Below are 25,703 nucleotides of genomic sequence, written 5' to 3' on the forward strand. Positions count from 1 at the left end.
GAGGAGAACCAGGAGAACACTGTACACGGAGACGGATACACTGTGGTACAATCGAATGTAATGGACTTATCTACTAGCAGCAATGCAATAATCCAGGACAATCCTGGGGGACTTATGAGAAAAAAACACTATCCACATTCAGAGGAAGAACTGTGGGAGTAGAAACACAGAAGGAAAACAACTGCTTGATTACATGCATCAAGGAGGTTATGATTGGGGATGTAGACTCTAAATGATCACCCTAGTGCAAATATCAATAATAAGGAAATAGGTTTTGATCAAAAACACAAGTAATACCCAGTGAAATTGTGTGTCAGCTATGGGAAGGGGAGGGAGGAATAGAATATGATTCTTGTAACCAAGGAATAATGTTCTAAATTGACTAAATAAATAACTTACAATGAAAAAAAACAGTGTCTCCACATACACATATTATTACATACATGCAGATTAAGGGTAGTAGAATGGAAAGATGGCTGGTCTCAGTTAAGAGAGACCTAGGTTCAAATTCTAGATTTGGCATGAGTTGTGTGACCCAGGGTTAAGCCACTGTCTCCCTGGGTCTCAATTTTCTTGGTTGTAAAATGGAGATAATATCACTTCTACTACCCATCTGCCATACAGAATTGTAAGAAAAAGGACTATGCTAACAGAAAGCACAAAATATATTTCCTTTTGTACTGAACCTATGATTTCATCTGGATGGGGAATTTCCAATGAAAACTCTCTCATTGCCAATACAGCCCAGCTACCTACAGTCAGAGAGTGACCAGGGATCACACAGCTAATACATATCAGAAGTGGGGTTAAAAATATCTGCACCCAGATATTTCTGTCTCCAAGATTAGCTTTCTATCTTCCACACTACAGTTTTCTCCTTATAAAGCCAGTATAAATGAGTTATTCTTCCGTAAATTCCTTAAGAACCTATTTTAGTGTTAATTGATCAACTTCCCTGCTAGAAAATTCTTTCCTGGAACTAACTCAAACTCTCCTTGCTTTGGCAGAAGCCAGTGGCCTTTGAGAAGATCAGCACACTTTAGGAAAGCGACTTTGACCCTATGGAGGAAAGATATTGGAGAGAGGTATATTGGAGGCCCAATTTAGAGACTACCATAATAGTTCAGGTGAGAGATGCTAGACCTCAGTTTGGAAAAAAGGACAACAGATGCTGTGGTTTTAAGGTTGACAAGACATTGATTATTAGATGTGGAGGTGGAAGGATGAGAGAGAGAGAGAAAGAGAAGACTCAAGAAGAGTTCCCAGTTTACAAACTGAGGTAACTAGAAGAATGGTGGTGCTCTCAGCTGAAAGAGGGAAGATTGGAAGAAGGATGAGTTTGGGGCAGGAGAAGATTATGAGCTCATTTAAACTTGACATATTTTTGAAATTGATGATGTGTGACTAGGTTTCCAGAGATTAAGCCTGGGTATAAGGCTTTGGGAATCATCATTGTCCATCTAAAACTCAGAATCACCAGGCCCCAGAGGGTAGTTCTTATTGCCCCAGCCCCAAAATACACCCATCCACATCTGAGAACCCAAGAGAAGAACCAACCAAATTGGCAGGGGGCAGGGGTTGGGGTTGGAGGGAGGAACCTTTTCCCAAAGACCCAGCCTGCCTCTAGTTTAGATCCCACCAAGATCTACTCTTTTTAATGGTGGTGCTCCTAGGCCCACCAGGCTTCTGCTTATGGGGAAGACATGACTACTCACACTGTTTCAATAGCAAGAAGTTACAAACTACCACTCTTCTGATAATATGGGGGATCCCCAGTATCTTTTGCCTGGCTACAGTGTCCTCTAAATCCTTATGGCATTGTCTTTTCCCCTTCTGCTGCTCCCTGAAGACATGGAGTCTCTCTATACACTCTGTGGCTACACTGTCCTTCAATCAGAATGTGAGCTCCTTCAGGAGAGAGATTATCTCAGTTTTCTTTTATATCCCTGGCACAGAGAGTTTGGTCTTTAGCAAGCACATAATGCTTTTGCATTCTGCCATCTTTGAATAGATAATAATTGAACCAGTGAGAACAGCAAGAAGGAGGGTAACTTATCTCTGAAGCATTGGCCAACTCTAAAGTCAGAATCTTATGGACTCTTTGATCCAATCTATTCTCCTCACTTTACAGATGAGGAAATAGAGGATGCAAGAGCTTTGTCACAATTCTCCTATTCCTCCTTCCCTCTACCTACTCCATATCTTCCACAAACAGGAACTAGAGATGAGAAAAAGAAGAATAACTAGCATGAACTAGATCTTAAAAATGTGAAGACGACACTTTATTTGTCTACATCTCATTTGATCCTCATAACAATTCTTGAGGGTGGGGTGCCAAGAAGTATTCTTATTATCCCCATTTTACAGATGGGAACACTAGGGCACACAAAAATTAAGCGACCTGCCTAAGGTCACAGGTCTATTAAGTATCTGAGACTATATTTGAATTCAGGTCTTCCTGACTCCAAGTTGACACTCTGTTTATGATAGTACCTGATTGCCTTTATATCATAACCAACAAAAATATCCAACACCAAGGAGTAATCGCTACCTAGGGCTAGCCTTACATATAGGTGGCATGTAGTATATGACAAAAAGCATGAGATCTACATAAGACTCTGAGTTTAAACTATGGCTCTGCTCTTTGTCATACATGTGTCTCAAATTCATCAACTGTAAAGTTAAAGGGCACACCTAGAAAATCTCTAAGGTTCTTTTTAGCTGTAAATCTCTGATCTTATTTCATGAGCCAGGCAAGGGACTTCTTCCTACTCTTTCCCCAAGCAGAATACCAACACCACACACATCCTCAATTAGCTTGTTACTGCCTAAATTCTGCTGTTCAAACTATACTCCTTTGGCTTCTTTTTAAATGCAAAGATAGCCTCCCCAGAGTATTTCAGACATTCTTCATTTACACCTCAGCATGAATGGAAGCAGATCCCAGGGTTCACACTAGAGTGGAAGTATCTCTAACTGGGGTCTGAGGTCTCCTCTAAGAAGGTCATTCAGATCTACAGGAGGCCAGATCAAGGGCCAAACATGCAGGTGCCTGGGGAGTCACTGATTGGTCTCTCTTTTGCCTGCCCAGAAAAATGGTCCCAAGCAGGGTCAAAGGATCATAGATTTGGAGTTAGAAGGAACTTCTGAAGTCTCTCATTTGACAGATGAGGAAATTAAGGCCAAGAAAAATGTCTTGACTTGTTCAAGGTCATGCAGGTTGCAGCACAAGATCAGAGAATCCTAGGTAAAGAATTGGAAGAATAACTAGTATGATTTAGAGGTTGTATATATAGCATAATCATCCTGCTTTTTTGGAGGTGAAAAAACTGAAGTTCAGGAAAAAAGGTTGTATTGGTAATAAGTTTGGCAGTGCCAGTCCTGGAGAAAAGGGTTTAGAATTAATTTTCCCTTTGGGAGAGACCATCAAGGATAGGAATTGAAATTTTAAAAATAGACTTGAAAAAGTAGAATGGGTCTGGGCTGAGCTGGTGGGGTCCATAAACCTAGTTGACTTAATAACATGGCCCAGTTCCCAAGAAGACACTAGTGAAAGAGTGGGGGGCAACTAGGTGGCTCAGTGTATTGAGGACTATGCCTAGAGATGGGAGGTTCTGGGTTCAAATCCTACTTAGTACTGAGTCTAAATCAGAAGATAAGGGTTTTGTAGTGTTTTTTTTTTGTTTTTTTTTTTTAAGAAAGAAGATACTAGTGGACACCCAGAGGACCCTTTCCCCACTCCATTCAGGCCTTACCTCCTGAGATCCTCAGGTGGAGGCACTCCCCGACGTAGGTTTACCCATTGCTGCAGCTGGTTCATGGAACTTTTGCGTTGAGCAATCTTGTCTGGATTGGTTCGGGGTGGGAAGCTCCGACGGTGCCCAATGCTCTCTCCATCTTGAGGTGGAAAAGCAGTGCTGCCCGGCCTGCTTGGTGAACTATATTGCCAGCCATTAGGTTGGGCCGCTCGCTCCCCACCAGTAGGCACTCGTGGGGCTTCTTGGTAGGGGCTACCTGGCTCCAGTGCTGGTTCTGGTCCAGCCGGGACACCATTGGCTTTCACCAAAGGTTCTTTCTTGACTTCTGGCTGCTCCAGCTTCCGTTCTGTCTTTTCACAGCCTCGGCCATCTCCTTCCCCTCTCGTCTTAGACTCGGGCTCCGGTTTGGGGTTGCTGTTTCGGGGTTGATGGTGATGATGGTGGTGTTTGCTAGGTGGGATATTCTCTGAGTCCGGCTTCTCAAGGCTGCGGGAGGCTGAAGGAGTCCCTGTCAGTAGATCCAGCCCCTTTCCAGTGCTAATATAAGATTAGAAAAGAAAGAGGAAAGATAAGGAAGAAGAGCTCAACAAAAACAGAAAAGACCAAAGAAGTGGGATTTAGACTTTTTAGAGTCTGCCTCACACTTTCATTGTTCCAGCTACATAGGCTAATATAAATAGGAGCCTTTGCCCAGCTCTCTATCCCAGATGTTCTTTACCTTTTTAACATATCTCATGGACCCCTTCAGTAGCCTGGGAGAAGCCTAAGGGCCTCTTCTCAGGTTAACATTTTTAAAATATTTAATATTTTAAAAGAATTAAACATTTTAATTTATTACTTATTGTATTCTGTGTTCTATAATATTTGTTATTAAAATAATTATAATATTTAACATTTTAAACAATTAAAAGAAATGCTAAATATTAAAGATTAGTGGAAATAAAGATGAAGTGTCTTGTTTTCATCCAAGATCCTCTGAAATCTGCCCATGGACCTCAGGTTAAGAACATCTGCTCTAGCATACAGCTTGGTTATTCCCATAGTTCTCCTTCTCCTCTCCTCTCTGCAAACCCACATTCCTCCCATCCTTCAAAACATAGCTAAAAAACCTCTGCCTCCACATTATACCAAATAGCACACCACTGCTTGTCATATTCAACATGGCTCCAGACAGCATTTTTTTCCTTGATAGTGTGTTCCTCTGTAAGTGGCTCAAAGTCTGCTAGTCTCTTAGACTGGAATCTCCCTGAGGGTGATGGCTATGTCTGTCTCCCCCATTAACCCCAGAAGAAACTAGCATTTCCCCATCAGACTAGGAGCTCCTCAAATTGGCAGCTATTTCCTCTATCAGACTGGAATCTCCCTGAGGCTACATAAACAAGTAACATATAGGAAAAATAGGAATAACCGGCAGAGAAAAGGCACCAGAATTAAGAGGTGTTAAGTAGAGTGAGTCAGAAGGACCTGGGTTCAAATGTGACAGACATTTTCTAGCTTTGTCACCCTGAGCAAGTCACTGAACTTCAATTGTCTAGATCTTCTGCCTTAGAACTAATATTGATGTGCTATCCACTGTACTACCTGATGGATCACCTCTCATGAGGCAGGTTTTCCCCTGTCAATGCTAGCTCAAAAGCAGTAGAGGTAGGCAGATGGGTGAAATGACCTCTGCAGACCTCCCTGGCAGTAGTCCTGGGGAGGTCAGGAGGTTGAAAATGAGGACGATCCTGAGGGTCCTTCCTTGACATCTTTCCACCAACCCTCTTTCCTTCCCAATCCAGGGTTTAACAGTGGTACTTACCTGTGGCGAACAGCTTGAGGGGCCGACCTCTGAGCTGGGGGAATCTGTACCCGGGCTGCCTCTCCCATGGCCTGGATCCAGGACTCCTGCTCCTCAGGGCTCTCAGCACTGAAGAAGTAGGTGCGGACCCCGGCATGCTCAGCCTGCAGGGAGAGGCAGTTCGTGGGATCGGCCCTGGCCTCTCCTGCCCAGCACACCGTCACCTGCAAAGAGGAGAGACCACAGCCCACCAAGCAGGCAGGCAAAGGAGTTATTCCCTGGCCATTCTTCTCCTTGGGGTTCAGGACAAATGATGGGGGTCTGAGGTGATGGGAGGAGACACCCACAGCCATCCCAGACACTCTAAGATCCAGGAGCTCACTTTTGGGACATGAACCATCTGCCCACCCCTTCCTAAGGGAACAATAGGAAGTCACGCCACAGGCAGGACAATTAAGCATGCCCACTTCCCCCACTTTCAATTTGATTCCATATTTTACTCTAAGGACCATCACCTTGGGTTTGAGGGAGAGTCTATTGCCTGACAACTGCTAGTCTGTCCCTCACAGACCTAAGAAAATGGCACCATTTCTCCAGTGTCAGGGGGATTAGAGTGAAGGGAAGATGGTCTCTATCACCACAGGCATGCAAGGTGGCATGCACTGTTAAAAGGGTGGGTCATACTACCTAGTCGGTGGCCACAGGCGGGCACAGCGGGCGGGAACCCGGAGGAGAGCTCCTGTCCAAAGGAGGGGGATCCTCACGCGTTGAGAAGGAGGAGAGATAGAGAACAGGTCAACCAACCACCAGAGGGGAGGAGAGGAGAAATAGCAGAAAGGTGGCTTTAGAGAAGGAGCAAGGGGTAGGGAAGGGATGGGCAAAGAAGGGTGGTCAACCAACCACCAGAAAGGAGGAAAAGAGAACTAGTAGTGGAAGTGGAGATAGAGAAAGAGTGAGGAGGGCAGGGAAGGCGGCAGAAGGGCAGAGGAGAGGTAGTTAACCATGACCCTATTTTCTTTTAGGGTGGCACAAATCTCCTAGAGGCTGTGCCCATTAGTGCTCACCAACAGGCCTGCTGGATGGAGGAGTCCGAATCTAGGGTGTCAGAGGCAGAGAGGTGGCACAGTGGATAGAGAGAGCCAAGTCTAGAGACAGGAGGTCCTACATTTAAATCTGGCCTTAGAAATTCCTAGCTGTGTGACCTTGCGCAAGCCAGTGCCTAGACCTTAACAATCTGTAATCTTGGAACCAATATTCAGTATTGATTCTAAGACAGAAGGTAAGGGTTTAAAAATATAGCTAAAGAGGAAAGAGTAGGGAACAGTGAAAAAACACTGGGCTTGGAGTCTGAAGACTTCTCATTTTTTCCTTCTCAAAACATCTCTGAGCTAGGAGGATCATCAGAAACAACTAGTCTAATCCATTTGCTACCTGAGTGACTTTGGACAAGTCACTTCAATTAAATTCAAATTAAATATTGATTAGGCACCTACTACATGTGGGTACTTTTCTCTGGGCCACAGTTTCTTCATCTGCAAAATGAGGAGATTAAACTAGATAATCTCTAAGGTCATTCCTAGCTTTAACATTCTATAAATCGAATTGCTTGCCTTCTCAGTAGGTGGGAGAGGGGTTAGAGAGAAGAGAATTTGGAACATAAAATTTAAAAAAAAAGTTAAAACTAAATATATTTTTAAATTCTATGATTTAGAGTGGGACCTGGGGGTGTGGGGAAAATTAGATCAGAGTTAGAATAAGGGTTCTTTATTTGGGGTTTGTGAACTGGTTTCTACAAAAAACCTTTCAATATCTACATATTAGTTTCCTTTGTAATCTTATATATTTTATTTTACACATTTAAAAATATATTCACTAGCTATGTGATCTGAACAAGTCACTTAACCCCAATTGCCTAGCCCTTATCTCTCTTCTATTATGGATTCTAAAACAAAGGTGAGGATTTTTTTTTTACGCTATTATTCAGAGAAGGATTTCATAAGTTTCACCAGACTACCAAAAGGATCTAGGACCCTCCAAAAAGATAAAGAACTCTTATCTAAAAAGATGCCAAAGACTGTAGGGATTTTGGGGGGGAGGAAACTTAGGGCAGTTGACTGAAAAAAAAAAAAACCTTTCCAAATGTAAAGAGATGCCATCTTTTATAGACTTTTTTTTTTTAATGGACTTTTGTCCAAAGGCCATCTCAGCTCCCAGGGTTTGCTCCATAGGCCTGGAAGAGGTTAACCCACTTGGCATTGGACTGGGCAAGAGCAGACCCTGACTCTGCATTATTAAGGATCCAAGAGTTCCCTTGGTGGCCACTGCTGGACAAGCCTCCTCTCTGTCTCTGTTCTTCTCCCCTCCCTGGGGAAGGGTCACTGAATAGGCATAAACAGGACCCTTTGTGGGCCACTGAGCAGAGCTCTCTCTGCGTTGGGTTTTAAAGAGGCTCTGTGTTGGTCGGGGGGAAGGGAAGAGAAGAGATGAAATCGTCCGGGGCTTATGGAATCAGTCTGTCAGTCACTCAATATTTCTCAAATGCCTGCTGTCTCCAGCTAATTCCACTAGGTCTATATGTGGGTGTGCGTACCCGAACAGGTCTGGTGGGGAGCATAAGACAGTCTGCTTGAGAGTATATACAAGTGTGTATGTGGGTGTGGGTGTCTGTGTGTATCAGGACTGTTTGTTTTGGGTTAAACAGCACGTTCCCATTTCCCCAGCCAGATCCAGGGCTCCCTGGAGTGAGGGTTCTATTAATTGTTCCCTCTATTCACACCTGACACACATATGCACACACGCACACACACACACACACACACACACACACACACACACACACACACTCACTCACCCAGGAGACCAGAAACTAATTATGTGCTATTAGATAATTTTCTCCCTTCCTGCCTAGTGTATGCCTACAGAGCCCCCATTCCTTTCTGCATCCAAATGGTCACTAATTCAAGGACAAGTAGAATCTTGGAGAGCCCAGGCACTGGACATCTCTCCCTGGGACGTGCCACTATCTCCACGGAAGGTTCTGGCTATCAAAACTTAGCACTATAGTTTTGGTTCCTTCACATTCTATGGAGAGTCAATGATCAGAGAAGTCTCCTAGTTGAATCAGGGATACCTGAGAGGCAAGAGAGGAAGCTGTAAAGTAGCTCAGGGGAACAAGGACTGTTCAGCTAAAGTCTCTCTGTTATAATGAATTTCTCCTCCCACTTTCACCCAAAAATGGACCAGAGGAATTGGGGTTGAGAGACCAGGGGACTACTTTGTGAACTTAGGCAAGCCTCCGTTTCCCCAACTGTAGAATGAGGAGGCTGAACTAGCATCAAGACTAAGGTCTCTTCCAGTGCCAATCTGTGAATCTATGAACGAGGGATTGGTCCTGTTCTGCCTGACTTTAAAAGGAGAGTTAGGAGCAGTAGATAGAAGTTACCAAGAAGCAGATTACAATTCATAAAACTTCTACTTGAAGTTATCTAACAGTGGAATGGGGATGCCTCAGAAAGAGAGTGAGTTCCTCATCCCTGGAGGTGTGCAAGTAAAGGCTTGTTCTAGAGAGAGGAGATACCTAGCTAGATATGGGCTGGACTGGTTCTAGCTCTGTGATTCTGGAGGGCCTGAGACTTAGAAGGGGAGTTCAGAACACCATAAGCTTCATGATGTCTCCTAGCAACCCACAACGCAAATGCTAGAAGGGCATCCTCTGGCACTGGAGAGTCAAATGTTGACCCTGGGAGGCTGGGTCCCGACACTGTCCTGGCACAAAAGTATGCTTTAGTTTGGTTGTTCCTCTCCTTGCCTGGTACACAGCTGGAGTCCGAGAGGCTGGGCTTAAGATCGCCCACAAACACCACCAGGAATACTAAGAAGGACTTAAATACATGCCAGGGTAAGAAGACTTCACATAGCTGGGTCAGAAAATCTCCCAGGACCGTCCGTCCCCCAGGTCACTGCACAGGTCCTCCTCTAATGGACCTCTGGGAAATCTGAAGGTTTGTTGATGTATCCCAAGCTGAAAACAGTCCTGAGAGGAGTCCCTCCAAGAGGACAGCCCTCCCTGAGAAGGTGAAACCTCTGCCACAACTTCTCCCGAGCCCTGAAATTCTTCCCCCGTGCTCTGAGTCAGTGCAACAGAGCCTTCCTCGACCATGACTAGGGAAGCAGCGAGAAGCAGCAGCATCTCATTCTAGGATACCCAAAGCAAGGGTCTGGGAGTGGCCAGGACCTGGGTTGAAATCCCAGCTCTGCATGACCTCCGGCTTTCCTTTCCTCCTCAATAAAATGAGGCAGAGGGGCTGGCAGGTCTAAGAGTCTTTCCAGCTGGAGAATCTGTGATCCTGTTTCCAAAAGGAGAGTTTCCTTCTGAGTGTGACCCTCCTCCTCGCCCCACCACCTGGAAGAACACCTGATTGGAAGAGCTAGGAAGAGGGCAGGAGGTCGGAAAGATGGCCTCTGCCCGGCCAGGGTGGCCCACTGACCTTAAAGGTATGTTTTCGGCTGATGTTATCCGAGGGCTGCACCGCCCCTACCCGGAAGCTCAGGAGTGGGATGCTTCCCAGGATGTTCTCCTCCTTCTCATCTGGAAGAGAAAGAAGGGTTGACAGAGGGAAGGTGAGGCAAGGTTGGGGAGGGGAGAGCCCAGGCTGCTCACAGGGGCCGAAGCAGCTCCACTTAGTGTGGCCTCCCACCTCCCAGCTCCCAGCACCGCCTCCTGGCTCTTTCTCTCTTCCCATTGGGGATCCTGTTCACAATGTCCACTGTTGAATTATTCATCCTGGCTCACAGAGAAGCCCTTCGGATTAGCCAGCCTAGACCCCAGCTGCCAGCCAGAGGTAAGGCTGGATAAGCCAACTGGGGGCAGGGCAGGGGAAAGGCAGGGCCAGACCCACTGTGCTAAAGAGGGGCGGCAGCTTAACTCTTTCCCACCGCTGAGATGAGACTCCAGATTCGATTTTTAAAATTGGGGCCCTCTGCGGGTTATTGGCGACTGGTCCAAAGGCTTCAAGGCTTTAATATAGAAGGACTGAGCTATCACAAAATACACACCTTCAGGCTATGGACAGGGGCATTTTCTTAAAACAAAAACACATATATGGATAAAACAGCCCTATTAAAACAAAAGCAATCTCAGTTGTCACCCTCTGTCCACCCAGGCTCACCTGGCCTCTCCCTAGGCCCAGTTGGCCTCTTTCCCATCCTACTACTTTCCCTTTTAATCCTCTGGCTTGGAAACACTTGGAGCCCTTTTCAATTTCAGGCTCCAGGCAAAATAGCACAACTTTGAAGGGTTAGAGTCAGCATTAACCTCTAGCACCAGTTAGCATCCCACTAACCCTTCAAAGCTGTTTTGTTTTTCTGCCCTGGAGCCTTGAACCCCGGGGCTGGTCCTCTTTCCTCTTTTCATGCCTGTCTTTCATCTCACAAAGCAATTGGTCTTAACCTCGGTCTGCACCTCTTCTTTCTCATCTGTGAGAAGAAAGAGTTAAATGAGATGATCTCCAAGTCCCTAGGCTCCAAAGTTGGCTTTCTCAGGAAGTGGCCAGAGGTGTTCACCCTCAAAGCAGGGTTCTCCCAAGAATCTCAGCCCCCTTTTCTCTCTGAAGACTTTTGGGGGGTTCCTCATTGGCCCGGGGAGCCTACTATCTGGTTTTACACACTTGGGAGACTAGTCACATCTTGGCAGACCATTCACACCCTAGACCCTGTTGAAATAAACTTCCTCAGGATAGATTCCACCTACCACCCCTCCCTGAGCTGAGCTGTAGTATTGGGGGGGGGGTAGCTGGAAGAGGGTAGGGGTGTCATGGGGTACAAAGTTTGTTTGCCAAGGTTAAAGATTTACTGGAGAGCACCCAGGAGAACCCAGGAAAAACAGAAAGATGGGTGTCCAGCATCCTTGTGGGAGGAATAATGGCCTTTCTAGTTGCAGAGAGACTTTGCTCTGGGATTGTCCCAAGTCTATGCCTTATTCCTCTGAATTTCATATTCCAGAGGCTACAATTCCTTCATTTTGTTCCCTTCTTTGGAGGGAAGTATATAACGAAAGCAAAAAGCAACCCAGTCGATACTGCCGAGAGACACATGGCAAAACCAGGGTGATCTGGGCAAGGGTGACTTTGATCACTTGGGAACAGTGGTAGGATTCGAGCCAAGTCCTTTAACAAGCTCACTGCCCAAGGTCATTGGACACGGATCCCGTGTAATGCTGGGCTTCTCAAGGGTATGGACCATTACTGAAAATTAAATTATACCTTCTAAAATAAGACAATCCATCTTATATGATTTAATACAAATTTATATGTAATATATTAATAAATTTTACAATATATGGAATAGCATTATTGTATATGTATTTTGTTCTGAATGACCACTTCCTAAGCAAAATATCCAAAAAGTTTACTGAAATGTACCTGATAGTTGATATAAGATCTGATGGAAGGCAAGACTTTAGAGATAATTAACATACTTTTCATTTTCCCTAACTGTCCACCTAAAGGTATATATTTATTCTAGTTTAGGAAAAGAGTCAGAGGTTCATGGGTCCCAGGAAAGAATTACTTCCTATTCTTAATTTTTTATTTATTATTTATTTATTTTATATATTATATATTATTATTTATTTATTTATTAAAAAAATATATTTGTTCTCCCATTTCTCTCCATCTCCACTCCCCCAGCCATTTCCTGCTTGTAAATTTAAAATATGAAAATTTGCCAAGATTGCAATAGTATAATTATCTAAATGCCTTCATATTGGGGGACACAATATCCCTGCTTTAGAAGAAACTAAAAATTAAAGCAAATTATAACTTCTATCATACAGAGTAATTTCCCTCTGAGATAATCTCCCATCCACAATGGAAATAGCTTGGGGCTGAAAGGTGGTAGAGCGGATAGAGCCCTAGGTCTGGAGTTGGGAGGCCTGGGTTCAAAGTTGACCTCATGCTTCCTAGATATGTGACCCTGGGCAGGTCATTTAACCCCAATTGCCTACCAGTGTTGGTGAACCTTTTAGAGAGCACGTGTCCAAACTGCACCTTCAAGCTGCCTGTGAGCCCCCTGTATTATTCCAGAGTGGAGGAAGGAAGGGCTCGAATTGGGCTGCTGGGCAGAGGGGCATGTGAAAATTGTCCCCAAGTACAGTGGACAAGGGGAACAGATCAGCCTCCTCCAGCACGCTAGGGCATATGTGCCATACCTTCACCAACATAGGCCTAGCCCTTACCACTCTTTTGCATTAGTACCAATTCTAAAACAGTAGGTAAGGGTTGAAAAAAAAACCCAAAACAATATAAATATCTTTTATATGCATAGTAATTTACATAAGGTATTCCTTATTAGAATGGGAGCTCCTAGAAGGCAGACAGTTTTTGTTTCTCTTCTGCCTTTCTTTGCATCTTTGCATGTACCTGGCATAAAGCCTGGCACATGCTGTTATTTCTTTCACTAGTCTCCAACTCTTCATGACCCCATTTGGGGTTTTCATAGCAAAGATACAGCTTCTTCAGCTCATTTGACAGATGAGAAAACTGAGGCTGACAGAGGAGGAGTGATTTGCCCAGGTTACCCAGCTAGTAAATGGCTGAGGCCAGATTTGAACTCCTAAAGAGGAGTCTTCTTGACTCCAGCCCCAGGCACATAGTAGATGCTTAATAAATGTTTGTTGACTGATTCTGGGATGGTTAGGGATTCTCATTCCCACTCCAAATTGTATATTCTGATTTGCTTACCAGTGTGGGAGTTATGTGAATCCACACACACACACACACACACTCCAAATGTAAACTCCCATAGGACAAGAATTGCTTCATTTGAGGTTTTATATCCATACCACATGCCCTTCTTAAATAAATGCCAGCTGACTTAGGTTGGAGAGTTGCTGTGGGGAGTTTTGACAATTAACAACCCCAGTCCCCAGAGCTGGTGAGATGCTGTGCTTTCTCTAGAAGGAAGGATACAGCCAGGCAGGACCTTCTGGAAATCTACACCTCAGGTACCCTGAGCTCCTCTCTGAAGCCTTAGCTATGGAACCTTCCAATGGATTCAGTTCCTTTTCTTTCTTTGTTCTTTTGCTCTTTCTCCCTTCCCTCCCCTCCCCTGATCCAGTCAATAAACAGTTTAAGTGCCTACTATGTGTAAGGACCTGTGCTAGTAAGGACTGAACCAGACTGTGTGTGGTGTATGCCTGCACGCTGGCAAGGTGGGGCTGGACAGAAGAAGTGTGGGAGGCTAGTGTGGGGCTGTCCCTTCTCTGGGGGTGGGGATGGTGGGGAAGGGAGGCAAACTCACCTTTGTAATAGAAGAGGCATCGATCCACCAGGACAAACCAACGTTTATTCCACTGTTTCACCCCAGAGCTGGCCTGAAAGACACATGGAGAAACAGATGGCTGTCAACAGGGTATGGGGAGAAAACATGGAGGAAGGGAGATACGAACGAGATCTGGAATCTAGTCTTGTTCTGACACTAACATGCTATGAGACCTTTGGGGGAAACCACTGAACCTCTCAGGGCCTCAGAATACAAGAAACAATATTTCTCAGGTAACTCAGAGGATAAATGAGAAAGCAGATAGCTCAGTCAGTCAATCATCAAAGAAAGGCTCTCAAGGAGCTCATAGTCCAATAGGGGACATAACAGGAAAACAAGAAGGGGAAAACAAATTGCATATATTCCCAACAGAGAGAAGGCACTGGAATTAAGCAAATGGGATCATCTAGTAGAGGGTCACTTACCTATTAGGTGAGACTGGAAAGAAACTAGGGAAGCCAAGAGGCTGAAATGAGAGGGGGAAGAGGGAATTCCAGGCATGGGGGAAGCCAGTGCAAACATGAGGAGACTAGAGAGAGAGTGCCTTATTATTCAATTATATCATTGTCCCTGGGAGCAAACAAGAATGCTATGTGAAACCATGTAGAGGGAGATGAAGATGGGACTCAGAACAGAGCCCTGGGGGGCATCCACAGTTTCTTCATAGATACAAGGAGGATAGAATGGCATTTCAGATAGCATGTGAGGAAAAGTACCTGTTTGAAGAGCCAACCACTTTTTGTGACAGCAGCATTGGGGTTTCGCTTCATGGAATTGGATCGTTTGCCAAAGGCTATAGCTTTGCGGGAAGTACGAGGTGCCTGGGGAAGAAGAATCAGAGAAGGGGTCAATTTTGCTCCCCACACCCCTTACCTCCTTACCAGGTCTTCTAGGATGGCTGCCTCTATTCAGAAATTCAGAAGTACTAGACAGTCTCTCTCTCTGTCTCTCACCCCTCCCCCTCCCTCTCCCTTCTTTCCCTTTTCTCCTCTCTTTCCTTTTCTCCCCCTCTCCCTCACTCTTCCCCCACCTCTCCCACTTTCTTCCTCCCTTCCTCCTTCCCTCCCTTTTCTCATCCTTCCTCCCCTTCTCTCCTCTCCCCTCTCTTTCCTTTTCTCCCCTTCTTCCTTCCCCTATCTCTCTCCTTTCTGCCACTGAACAGCTTTGACTTTGAACAAATCACTTAGCACCTTTCCTTAAAAGCCCAGGAAGGTTCTCTGTCATGTACTTGGGGGGCAAGCTGTGCTTCAGCTTTAATTATTTTGGTTGTTGAAGTGGTAGGAACTGCCTGTACCTGTTTCATAGTTCCTTCTTAGTAGAGAAAGAAAACACCTTAGATAGCAAGTGATTTGCATAGTAATTTGGGCAGAACACTAACCTCCTCCTCACCCCACCTCCCCAGCCATCAGAATGGTTTTCAATTGGTTGAACAAGCCTGGAGAACAAGCTCAATGCAGGGGGCCTTGGGAGAAGAATCCTGCCCTCCACCACCCTCACCTTCCCCTCCAAAGAAGCCTGGGGGCACTGTGTAAGGAAAGATACCATTCTTGTCTCAGGGCCAGGAGAAAGCTGATGCTCCAGGCAGAAGGAATCCTAATGAGCCAGGCTCCCAGGGAACTGAATAAGTAGCTAGACTGAATCACTAAAGAAGTTAAGGGCCACCTAGGCTGGGAGCAGAGAGACTTTTTATATTCATATTTCTAACGATCTTCTCCTAGTAGGCTATTTCTGAATTTAGGGATTTTCTTCTCTGTAAAGAGGCCCTAAAAATGTACTCTTTGTGTGTGTGTGTGTGTGTGTGTGTGTGTGTGTGTGTGTGTGTGTGTGTGTGTGTGTGTGTAGAGTATAACCCCTGGTGTAAGAAAGGAGAGAGTAAGGGCATGCTTGAGCCAGGCATTAAGAGATGAGGGCAATAACAAAAGAAGGGGATGGGGCACAGCAGGTAAACCCCAAGAATTCATGAAGGATTCAGAAAGTTTCAGGAAGTCTGATGTCTAAGGCAGGGATTAGAAATCAAAACCAATTTAAAAAATAGCAAAGGGGAGGATTCTAGGGGAGGAATACAAAGTTCTCTTGGAATGATTTAATAGAGGAAATGCTCTTTCAGTGAAAAGAACACTGAACTTGGGAATGTCAAACCTTAGAGTGACAGGACCTGAATTTGAATCCTAGGTTTGCTACTATGTGGCCTGGATAAGTCATCTAACCTTCCTGAGCCTTAGTTTCTTTATCTGTAAAATGGGAAAGTTTACTAGATGAACTTTAAGGTCCCATCCAGTTATGGATACTCTGATTCTTTAAGATACTGGGATCCCTGGAAAGCCCACTGTAATACAAAGCCCTGGACTGAAAACTTTGTAGGGCCTCAGTTTTATCACCCTTAAAATGGAGACAAGAATAGTTGTGAGGTTATTATCAGGATTAAAGGAACCAATAGAAAGAAGTGCTTAGCAAATTTTGTTTTCTTTTAAAACTACATAAAATCCAGAACTTTTAGGGATTTGGGAACACTGCAAGGAGTTTTCAGTTAAGGGAGGTAGGAGAAGGCCTTCTGGATTCTTCTGATGGCTCAGGGCTGTGGTTAACTGTCTCATTAGATTGATTAGTTTCCTATACTTAACTATGGTCTCCCCAGACTTTGGGATTCTCTGGGGGAAAGACTTACCCTGACATTGGGCCGTTCAGAGGGAACCTCAGACACCATGTTGTTGTTGACTGTGTCACTAGAGGTGGTTGTCGAACGCTTTCCACCAGTTTTACTGGACATGTCCGAGGCAGATCTGAGCCCCAAGTCAGACAGGAAGAGAAGAGGGAAATTTGTCATTATGATTAATCATTTTTTATGATTATGAGCAATCATTTTTTTCCAGCTTCTTCCTTTTCCTATTTCCTTGTCCTCTAATTCCTGACCCTTTACTAGAAAATTGGTACTTTTACTCTCCCCCAACTTCTTCGCAGAGGTAGGGATGGGTATAGAACATCTTACATAAAATCCCTCCAAATTGTATGTGTTGGTTAGTTTTGCCAAACTATCTTTTCCTCTTTTTTTTTTTAATACGTTAGCTTCAATTTACAGGGCACTATACTCAGGGAATGAGAGGGAAAGTTGGGAAATATAGGTGAATAAAAAACAAGATATCAACACAGTCTTATCCTTTAAAAAAAATAAAAGTAATACCTGTCATATCTATGGGAAAGGACAGATTTTAAGACCAAGCAAGAGATAGAAAATATTACAAAACATAAAATGGATAATTGTTATTACATTAAATTAAAAAAGTTTTATATTAACAAAATCAATGCAACCAAAATTACAAGGGAAGCAACAAATTGAGAAAAATCTTTATTAAAAAAAAACTCTGAAAAAGGTCTAATTACTCAAATTTATAAGCAGCTAAATCAATTGTACGAAAAACCAAGCCATTCCCCAATTGATAAATGGGTGAGAATAGCCAATTTTCAGATAAAGAAATCAAAACTATCAATAAGCACATGGAAAGGTGTTCTACATCTCTTATAATTGGGGAAATGCAAATCAAAACAACTCTGAGGTACCATCTCACACCTGCAGATTGACTAATATGTCAGCAAAGGAAAGTAATAACTGTTGGAGGGGATGTGACAAAATTGGGAAAATTGAGGCATTGCTGGTGGAGCTGTGAATTGATCCAACCATTCTGAAAGGCAATTTGGAACTATGCCAAAGGGCTTTAAAAGAGTGCCTGCCCCTTGATCCAGTGATAGCACTGCTGGGGTTGTACCCCCAAAAAGATAATAAGGAAAAAGACTTATACAAAAATATTTATAGCCACACTCTTTGTGGTGGCAAAAAAATTGGAAAATGAGGGGATGCCCTTCGATTGGGGAATGGCTGAACAAATTGTGGTATCTATTGGTGATAGAATACTATTGTGCTAAAAGGAATAATGAGCTGGAGGAATTCCATGTGAACTGGAAGGACCTCCAGGAATTGATGCAAAGTGAAAGGAGCAGAACCAGGAGAACATTATAACATTATACACAGAGACTGATACGTTGTGGCACAATCAAATGTAATGGACTTCTCTACTAGCAGCAATGCAATGATCCAGAACAATTCTGAGAGATTTATGAGAAAGCTATCTGTGTCCAGAGAAAGGACTATAGGAGTAGAAACACAGAAGAAAAACAACTGCTTGATCACATGCGGTGATGGGGATAAGATTGGGGATGTAGACTCTAGATGATCACCCTAGTGCGAATGTTAATAATATGGAAATAGGTCTTGATCAATGACACATGTAAAACCCAGTGGAATTGCTCGTTGGGTATGGGAGGGGGATGAGAGGAGGGGAGGGAAATTAATTAAATAAATAAACTAAAAAAATAAAAGTAAAATCAGTGCTTCCTAGTGATCAAGGGATCACATCATTGGGGGATGACTATTCTGTGGAATTCTGTTCTTTTCTGAAAAACCAGCAGCTGCTTCTATTGGCTCAGGCCCACAAGTTGCTTCAGGGCATGCAAAGAAATTTTAAAAGCTCCCCATACTTTCTCCCCTCTAGTCTAAAAAGTCTGGATAAATAATGAGAAATGTGTCTTTTAATTGTCTATAATTTCTACCTGATTTTCCTGTTTGAGTTCTTAGTTTGGAGAACCATTCAAAAATGGGAAGGAATAATGAGGACTCAGTTCTCATTACTAGGACAACGGAGTTCTGAAAGAGCTCCTCATCCCTGCCAAACTTGATCTTAGCCTGAATTGATCAAGAAATGATCTCTCTCTGATTACATACTGAACCCCTTTCTGGTCCCACAAAACTCCCATCATACTTCCCTCAAGAAGGGCCCAAACTATCAGAGCTAAATCCAAAGGATACGTCCCACAACATTTTACTGAACAAATATTAAATGCTTACTGTCTACTGATCTCTGTGCTGGGCACTGAGGGGGATGCCATAATAAATAAGGCACAGTTCTTGCCCTTATGGGGCTTTCAATCTAGTCAGCTAGCTTGATCTTTAGAAGCCTTGGGAAAAGTGTTGGTGTCAAGCTAGTGATGTTCCCCCAATATTCCTATATTTAGGAGCACCCTAAATACCTCTCTTCCCTTCCCTCTCTGATGCACAGACAATGGACATTAAAGGGAAAAGGCATAGATGTAATCCACAGATTAACAGGCAGCAGAAGAGAGGGCAAGCTTACTTTCTCAAGTCAAATCTTTTGTTTTCTTCCGGGATTTGGCCGGTCACTGGGTGCAGAAATGTGTTCCGTCTTTCATTGTGGCTGTAGGTGTAAGAGAGATAGACATATATGAAGGTGAAAGGGTTCAGGAGAAAGGGTGAATAATATCCAAGCAAATATAGAAGATGGAACACAAGACTGGTGATAGGTTGGCAGGACAAGAGCTTCTCCCCTGTCTCAACTGAAAGGCAGTATGGCATAATGGATAGATCAATCACCAAATCTGCTGTCAGTAAGGCTTAGGTTCAAATCCTCAGATAGTTAACTTGCTTTGTGACCCTGAGCAAGTCATTTAAACTCTCTGTGCCCTAATTTCCTCACCTAAAATAAATGGATTGTACTTAAGAGTTTCTAAGACCCTTTCCAACTCTAAATCTATGATCCTATGACCTCCTGATGGAGTGAGCAGGTAAGCTGGGGTCTAGGTAAAACCCTGAGCACTTCCAGCACTAGCAACAATTCCTGAATCCCCAGAAGTCAAGGGAAGCTTCCCTATGTCAACACTGGCCTTTGGCTGACAGCCCTGATGATGGGGCTAAAACACATACTTGACCTCTACTTAAGAAATATTGGGAGAGAAGGGGTGATGCAGAATTGTTTCTAAAAGCCAATCTAATACAAAGTATATCTAAAGATGATGCTGAATGTCAGGATACCAGACTTCTGTTTCCAGGGACAATCCCTGCCAACATGATGCCTCAAAGTGGGGAGAGGGGAGGGCACTCAATATGCATTTAATGATGAATGAATAAACAAACTTCCTATCTTGTACTCCTCCTCTACTATGCCTCAGTCTCCCCTTCTTTAAGTGGAGTGTGGGATCCTCTAATTCCCTTTTTAGTACTGAGCAGGGACTCATTCATATCCCAAATCCAAAGCTCATTACAAAAAAAAATGGAAATAAAAATCTCCCTGACCAAGGACTGCTCAGTGAGGCCTGAAACTCTGGGAATTGTCAAGCTCTGAGGTAGAATGATGGCATAACAGACAGATCTAATTAAGGGATGCTGTGGATGGGGAGGCAATAGGGATGTTGGAGGGAGAGGCTGCCAGGAAGGAGACAGGAGAGGTGATTAACTAGGCACTGGGTCTTTGCAGAGACAGATGGGATGGCAACATCGCAGTTGCTATTCTGAGAGGCCCCTATCTGGGCTCCCCTGACCAAATAAAAATGTCACAAATGGATCTGCCTGAAAGTGAGGGACTGTTGGGTACCAAGTAAAGGTGGAGGGGAGAGGGGTCAGGAAATTCATCCAGAGATGAGGGCTTGGGCCATCCTGTATAATGTATGCCTCTGAGCAGCCTAGTCAGACAGGGCAGTATCCAAACCATTCTAGAATAGGAAGACAGTCTGACTTGGCTGCTCAGTAGACTCTTGGTCCCATTCCCCTCCTATTATTTCTCTCTACTTGTACCCATTTAAAGGTACCCACCGTTTTTCTTAACAAGCTATGGAACAATCAACTGGAGATAACTGAACAAAATATGGTCCATAGATGTAATGAAAAATTACTTTAATATAAGAAATGACAGATAGGATGCTATAGGTAGAGGATACTGGAAAGAGATATGAGCTCATATAAAGTGAAGTCGGCAGAACCAGGAAAACCATATACACAATAGCTACAACATGTTAATAGAAAGAACAGCAATACAAAAGAAATGTAAAATTATAATGGCCAACCTTGGTCTCAAAGAAAACAGCTGAAATAAGAGGCACCTCCTATGTGATTCTTTGCAAAGGTTGAGGACAATGGGCATGGAACACTGCATTTCACATCAGGCATTTCCCAACATGCTAATTTTACTGAACTATTTTATTCCCTTTATGTTATTGCTTATTATAAGAACAAACTCTCTGAGAGGAGGAAAAGGGTACATTCGGAAATGTTGGTAAAAACAAAAACTACTAATAAAAATTATGGTTTTTAAAAAGCTACATAGCAATTAGTCCCAGAAGAGAACATGATCGTAGGAACATAGATTAACAGCTGGAAGGGACCTCAGAGGCCAAGTACCAAGCAGTTCAACCCCCTCTTTTCACAGATGAGGAAACTGAGAACTAGGTGGGTCAAGACCCAAGGTCACACATGTAGTAAGCATTAGAGGCATTAAACTCAGATCCTCTGATTAAAGCACTTCTTGTACCAGTATCTTCAGGAAAATGATATACACAAAAGTATCGAAGAGTAGTATACTAACTTTGCCAAGATCCAACCCATCCCATCCCAACCTCACAGACCTCAGTTTAGTCCTCAATGGGCTCTGGGTGATCTGTAATTTCTACTTCAATTCACCTATCTTTAAGGAGCCAAAGCTGAGCTCAACTTAAAGATATAGTGGTGAGTAAGTGGAAAGGAGGGTGTTGACATAGATCAAAGAATTTAAAAGAAATATAAGAATTCACTGAGGGGACAACATAACCAGCCTGACCTAACTGGCCAAACTGGGGAACTTGCCAACCAGAAGGCCAGATCTGGTCAACACCTACTGACAAGAAAACGGGGTATAGTCTGGTGGTTCATAATTGATTTTAGGGGTCCCCCATTCCTTGAGCCCTCCATTCTAGTATCCAGCCAGGGGTCTTTCCTAAACTCTATCAACACAGGGTGCCTATAGTCTAAACATCTTTCAGGAACCCTTTGTCTCAAGAACCACCCCACTTCTTGTTTCCCCTCCCCTAAAAAAGGGAGTTCATGAATAGTAGCAGCTCTCTGGAAACCAAGCTTTCTGTCATTTGCAGCACAAAGGAGTACCTTGAAGTCAGTTTCCTTCCTCCCCAAATTATCCCCCAGCCCCTCCAGCTCTGCATATTCCTTGTAGGGACACACACACACACACACACACACACACATCTCCACCTTTTCTGAGCATTTCAGGGAAGGAACATTCTCTTCCTCTCCCTGACTTTCCCACCCTCCAACTTTCCCAAGTAATGTCCTCTCACTTGTCCCAGCTACACCAATTCTAGATGAAGTTTCTCCTTCACAAGCACTGCAATGCAGCAACCATTGACCTAACTGCTGTTCTCTTCCCGTCTTCATCCCATAAAGGCTCCCCCCACCCCCCTTTTCTAGGACCCAAATGGCCTGAGTCAGCCCAGCCTCCTTCAGCTTTACTCCGCAGGCTCGCCCCCACAGAAAGTGCAGGGAGGGGGATAGGGCAAGCCCTACCTGACTCTCCGATCAGCCCGAAACTTCAGCATCTTCCTGGACAGCTCCGTACCCAAGCCGGCAGTGTTAGTTTCACTGGCCCCCTGAGCCTACCATCCCTCCGGGAGGTAAGTCCTCTGGTCACTCTCCCCCGTCCACGGTCGCATCCCAGGACCTCGAGAAGACCACATGGATCCTGCTGACTGTGCCCCACCTTCCCAGCTCCCACCTCTTGTTGGGGAGCAGGGTGGGATGCTTGGCCGGGGTGGAGAAGAGGGGGCGCCCAAGGGTGTTCTACTGGGCCTGCTGCTTTCTCAGCATTCTGTTCGAATGCCTGAAGGTTCTCAGAGGCATGCAGAAGACACACCAAGAGATAAGAGGATATAACCATCCCAGTTCAGGTCCCCAAGGAGAAAATGCTGAAGTAGACACACACACATACACGAGCACACGCACACACACATAGAGCAGGTGTATAACTTCCAGGCGGCTGGACCTCGATGAGCTAATGCCACTGAGAGAGGCAGGAGGGCGGCGGGGATAGAGGCTGCATTCCAGCCTGCATGGCAAAGACTCCTGCCAGCTCTGTAACTGCAGGAAAAAGTCGCCCTCTCCACCTCTTCTACCTTGGCCAGGACCGTGGTGCCCCATTAGGCAGAAAAAAACAAGTGCGCTTCTTTGCTGCCTGGGAGGATCCTGGAGCCACGGGGGTTAAAGGATCTCGAGGTTTATTTGCCACCGCCGCCGCTGCTGCTGCTGCCGCCGCCACTGCTGTTGTTGCCTGTACCCGCCCTGGGAGATGGGATTGATTGAATAAGTCTCCCCCAACCCCCTCTCCCTTCTCCTGCCCAGCCAGTCTATGGCAACAGGGGCTTGCTTAATGAATGAAGACGTAGCTGTAATCATCTCCTCGATGGCACGTTCCCTTTGGAAACTACACCAGGTTGCTCTTCCCAGGAGCTGATGATTATAGAACTAATGGGAGGCCGTACCACCAGGCTTACAGCCCAGGAATAGGGATGGCGAGTGGAGGTTCGGAGTTGTTGGAAAGGAGGGTAAATGGAAATGAAGCTTCCTCCCGGAGCTCCTGGGGGAAGAGGGTAGCCAAAAGGAGAAGCTTGGAGAGGTGGCCTAAAGCTTTTTCTTGAAAATTCTCCCAGATGCAAGTTGTCAATTTCTGTCTGGGACTGAAACCTACATAGAAGCCAGCAAGTTCACTCAAAGTCGTTTATTCCCCCAAATTCTCAGTAGTCTGAGAATGATTCTATTTCCACTGCATTGGCTTGGCATCTCCCAGGTCCTTGGGACCAAATGCCTAAATGTCTTCTCTTCCCCTGCCTCCAGGAAGGGCTGAGCCCAGCTCTACCCAACTAACAAGCATCTCCCTGGTTCTTCATGATCAGGTATGGGCCCATATAAATCTCAGCAAGTTCTTCCTGATACCAAATTTAGATCCATTTTAACTCAATGGCAGTCCCCCCTACTCCTCAGGGGTGATGGACAACAGTAGCTCCTGCTAGATCTTTTTTCAACAACACCAGCATTCTGTTGACATCCCAGGCAGTTGTCAGGGTAGTCTGTGATGTCATGGCAGACACCAAGGGAGAGTTGATAAGGCTTCTTTGAAGATGGAATGAGGTCAGAGAACTTAACAATCCAGCAATAAATGGAAAGCAAAAGCCTGAATTCTCCTTTTGCCATAGAATGAGGTAGCCTGGTCTCATTTCTACAGAGCTCAGCCTTTAAATTTAGCATTTAAATCGCCAAGTTGGATCACTTCCCAAAGCTTGTTGATTCATTCAGCTGTCAGAGGGTGGGAGTTTTACCTTTGATAACTCCTATCTTGAGATGAAACAGTATTATATATGTGTTTTATGTGAGATGTTGACCTAACCCTAATTTCTGCCTGACTTCTTCCAGTTGTTCCAGAAGTTTTTGTCAAATACAGGGTCCTTAACTCAGAAATTTCTGGGTTGGGTTTATTGAACACTATGCTACGGTGTTTGACTATTTCTGTGTATGGGAATTCATAATTAAGCATAATAATATATCTCATTTATATAGGACCTATCATGCACCAGGAACTGTGCTGAGGGTTTTACAAATATCTCATTTGTGGAGCAGTGGTGACTCAGAGGATAGAGAGTCAGACCGAAAGACAGGAGGTGCTGGGTTCAAATATAGCCTTAGATTAATTCCTAGCCATGTGACCCTGGGCAAGTCACATAAGCCCAGTTGTCTAACTCTTAAAGCTTTTTTGCCTTGGAACCAAAAGCTATCATCGATTCTAAGAAAGAAGGTAAGGGTTTAAAAAAAAATTAAACATAATATGTCACTTGATCCTAAAAACAACTCTGTAAAGAGGCTGGATTTGAACTCAGCTCTTCCTTACTCTAGTCCCAACACCCTATCCACTATGCCACTTGGAACTCAAACAGAAAGAATGGATGGGAAGTTCTAACATAGCCTCAGTTTACCATTATTAAATGGACACACAGTCCCTCAGTAAGCTTCTGTCATATACTATCTGTGTGACATTGAGCAAGTACTTAAATTTCCTGGGTCTTAGTTTCCACCTCTATAAAATGAAGGATTTGAGCTTCAGAGGTCCTAACTAGATTTTTGATCCCATGCCAGTTATTTTGTTTTTGCTCTGAGGCCCTCTTATGTTCTTCTTTCACCAAATGCTTGAGAGAGAAGAGAATAGGGTGAGGAAACTCCACTGACTGGTACAAGCACCAGTATGCCCCTTAAGAATCCTCTTTCCTAACTGTGTGATCCTGGGCAAGTCATTTAACCCCCATTGCCTAACCCTTACTGCTCTTCTGCCTTAGAACCAATACATAACAGCACTGATTCTAAGACAGAAGGTAAGGATTTAATTTTTTTTTTCATTAAAAAAAAATCCTCTGTCTTTCCTTTCCACAAATGCTTTATCATCCAGGAAGAGCTGCACAGAGCCTACTTGAAAGCCCTGGGTCTTCCAGCACTGACAACCCCCTGCACTCAGAACTAGGCATCTTCTAACCGAAGATATTCCTTTTCTCTACTCGCCTTGCTTACTCCAAAAATGAATTGCTTGGAGGCAGCTAGGTGGCTCAGTGGATTAAGAGTCAGCTAGAGGAAGATCCTGGGTTCAGGTCTGACCTCATATACTTCTGAGCTGTGTGACCCTGGGCAAATTACTTAACCCCCATTGCCTAAGTCTTCACTGCCATATTACCTTGGAATCAACACACAGTATTGATTCTAAGACAGAAGTAAGGGTATTTTTTAAAAAGTGAATTGCTTCCTTTCTATAAGAGCAACTCTGTTTCTTCTACCTCACCCCAACACAAAGCTTCCTTGCCTGGTTCCTCCCCACCCCGAATATATAGCTTGGCTTTGCTCTATTTTCATTAGGAAGAAAGAAAATTAAACTCATCTGCTCAGAAGGGGGAGGAGCTTGGGGTGGCACATGAGGAAAATTATT

General features: G+C 44.3%; 1 protein-coding gene across 11 annotated transcripts in view; it reads right to left on the bottom strand.

Moving 5' to 3' along the window:
* The window catches only part of PLEKHA6 (pleckstrin homology domain containing A6), a 243,471-nt gene that overhangs the window by 40,445 nt on the left and 177,323 nt on the right, over positions 1-25,703 (bottom strand). For 3 of the 11 annotated variants that reach the window (XM_056815781.1, XM_056815776.1, XM_056815777.1), the window contains 7 exons: positions 19,041-19,121; positions 16,523-16,637; positions 14,574-14,678; positions 13,837-13,909; positions 10,026-10,126; positions 5,560-5,762; positions 3,756-4,295 (listed from right to left, as the gene is read on the bottom strand). In XM_056815781.1, coding sequence (XP_056671759.1) covers positions 3,756-4,295; positions 5,560-5,762; positions 10,026-10,126; positions 13,837-13,909; positions 14,574-14,678; positions 16,523-16,637; positions 19,041-19,121 — 1,218 coding nt within the window. Of the gene's footprint in view, positions 1-3,755; positions 4,296-5,559; positions 5,763-10,025; positions 10,127-13,836; positions 13,910-14,573; positions 14,679-16,522; positions 16,638-19,040; positions 19,122-22,252; positions 24,492-25,703 lie in introns of those variants that run through there. The other 8 variants (XM_056815785.1, XM_056815779.1, XM_056815783.1 and 5 more) reach the window with 6 other exon arrangements.

This window comes from Monodelphis domestica, chromosome 2, assembly GCF_027887165.1.
Source record: "Monodelphis domestica isolate mMonDom1 chromosome 2, mMonDom1.pri, whole genome shotgun sequence".
Taxonomy (NCBI): Eukaryota; Metazoa; Chordata; class Mammalia; order Didelphimorphia; family Didelphidae; genus Monodelphis; species Monodelphis domestica.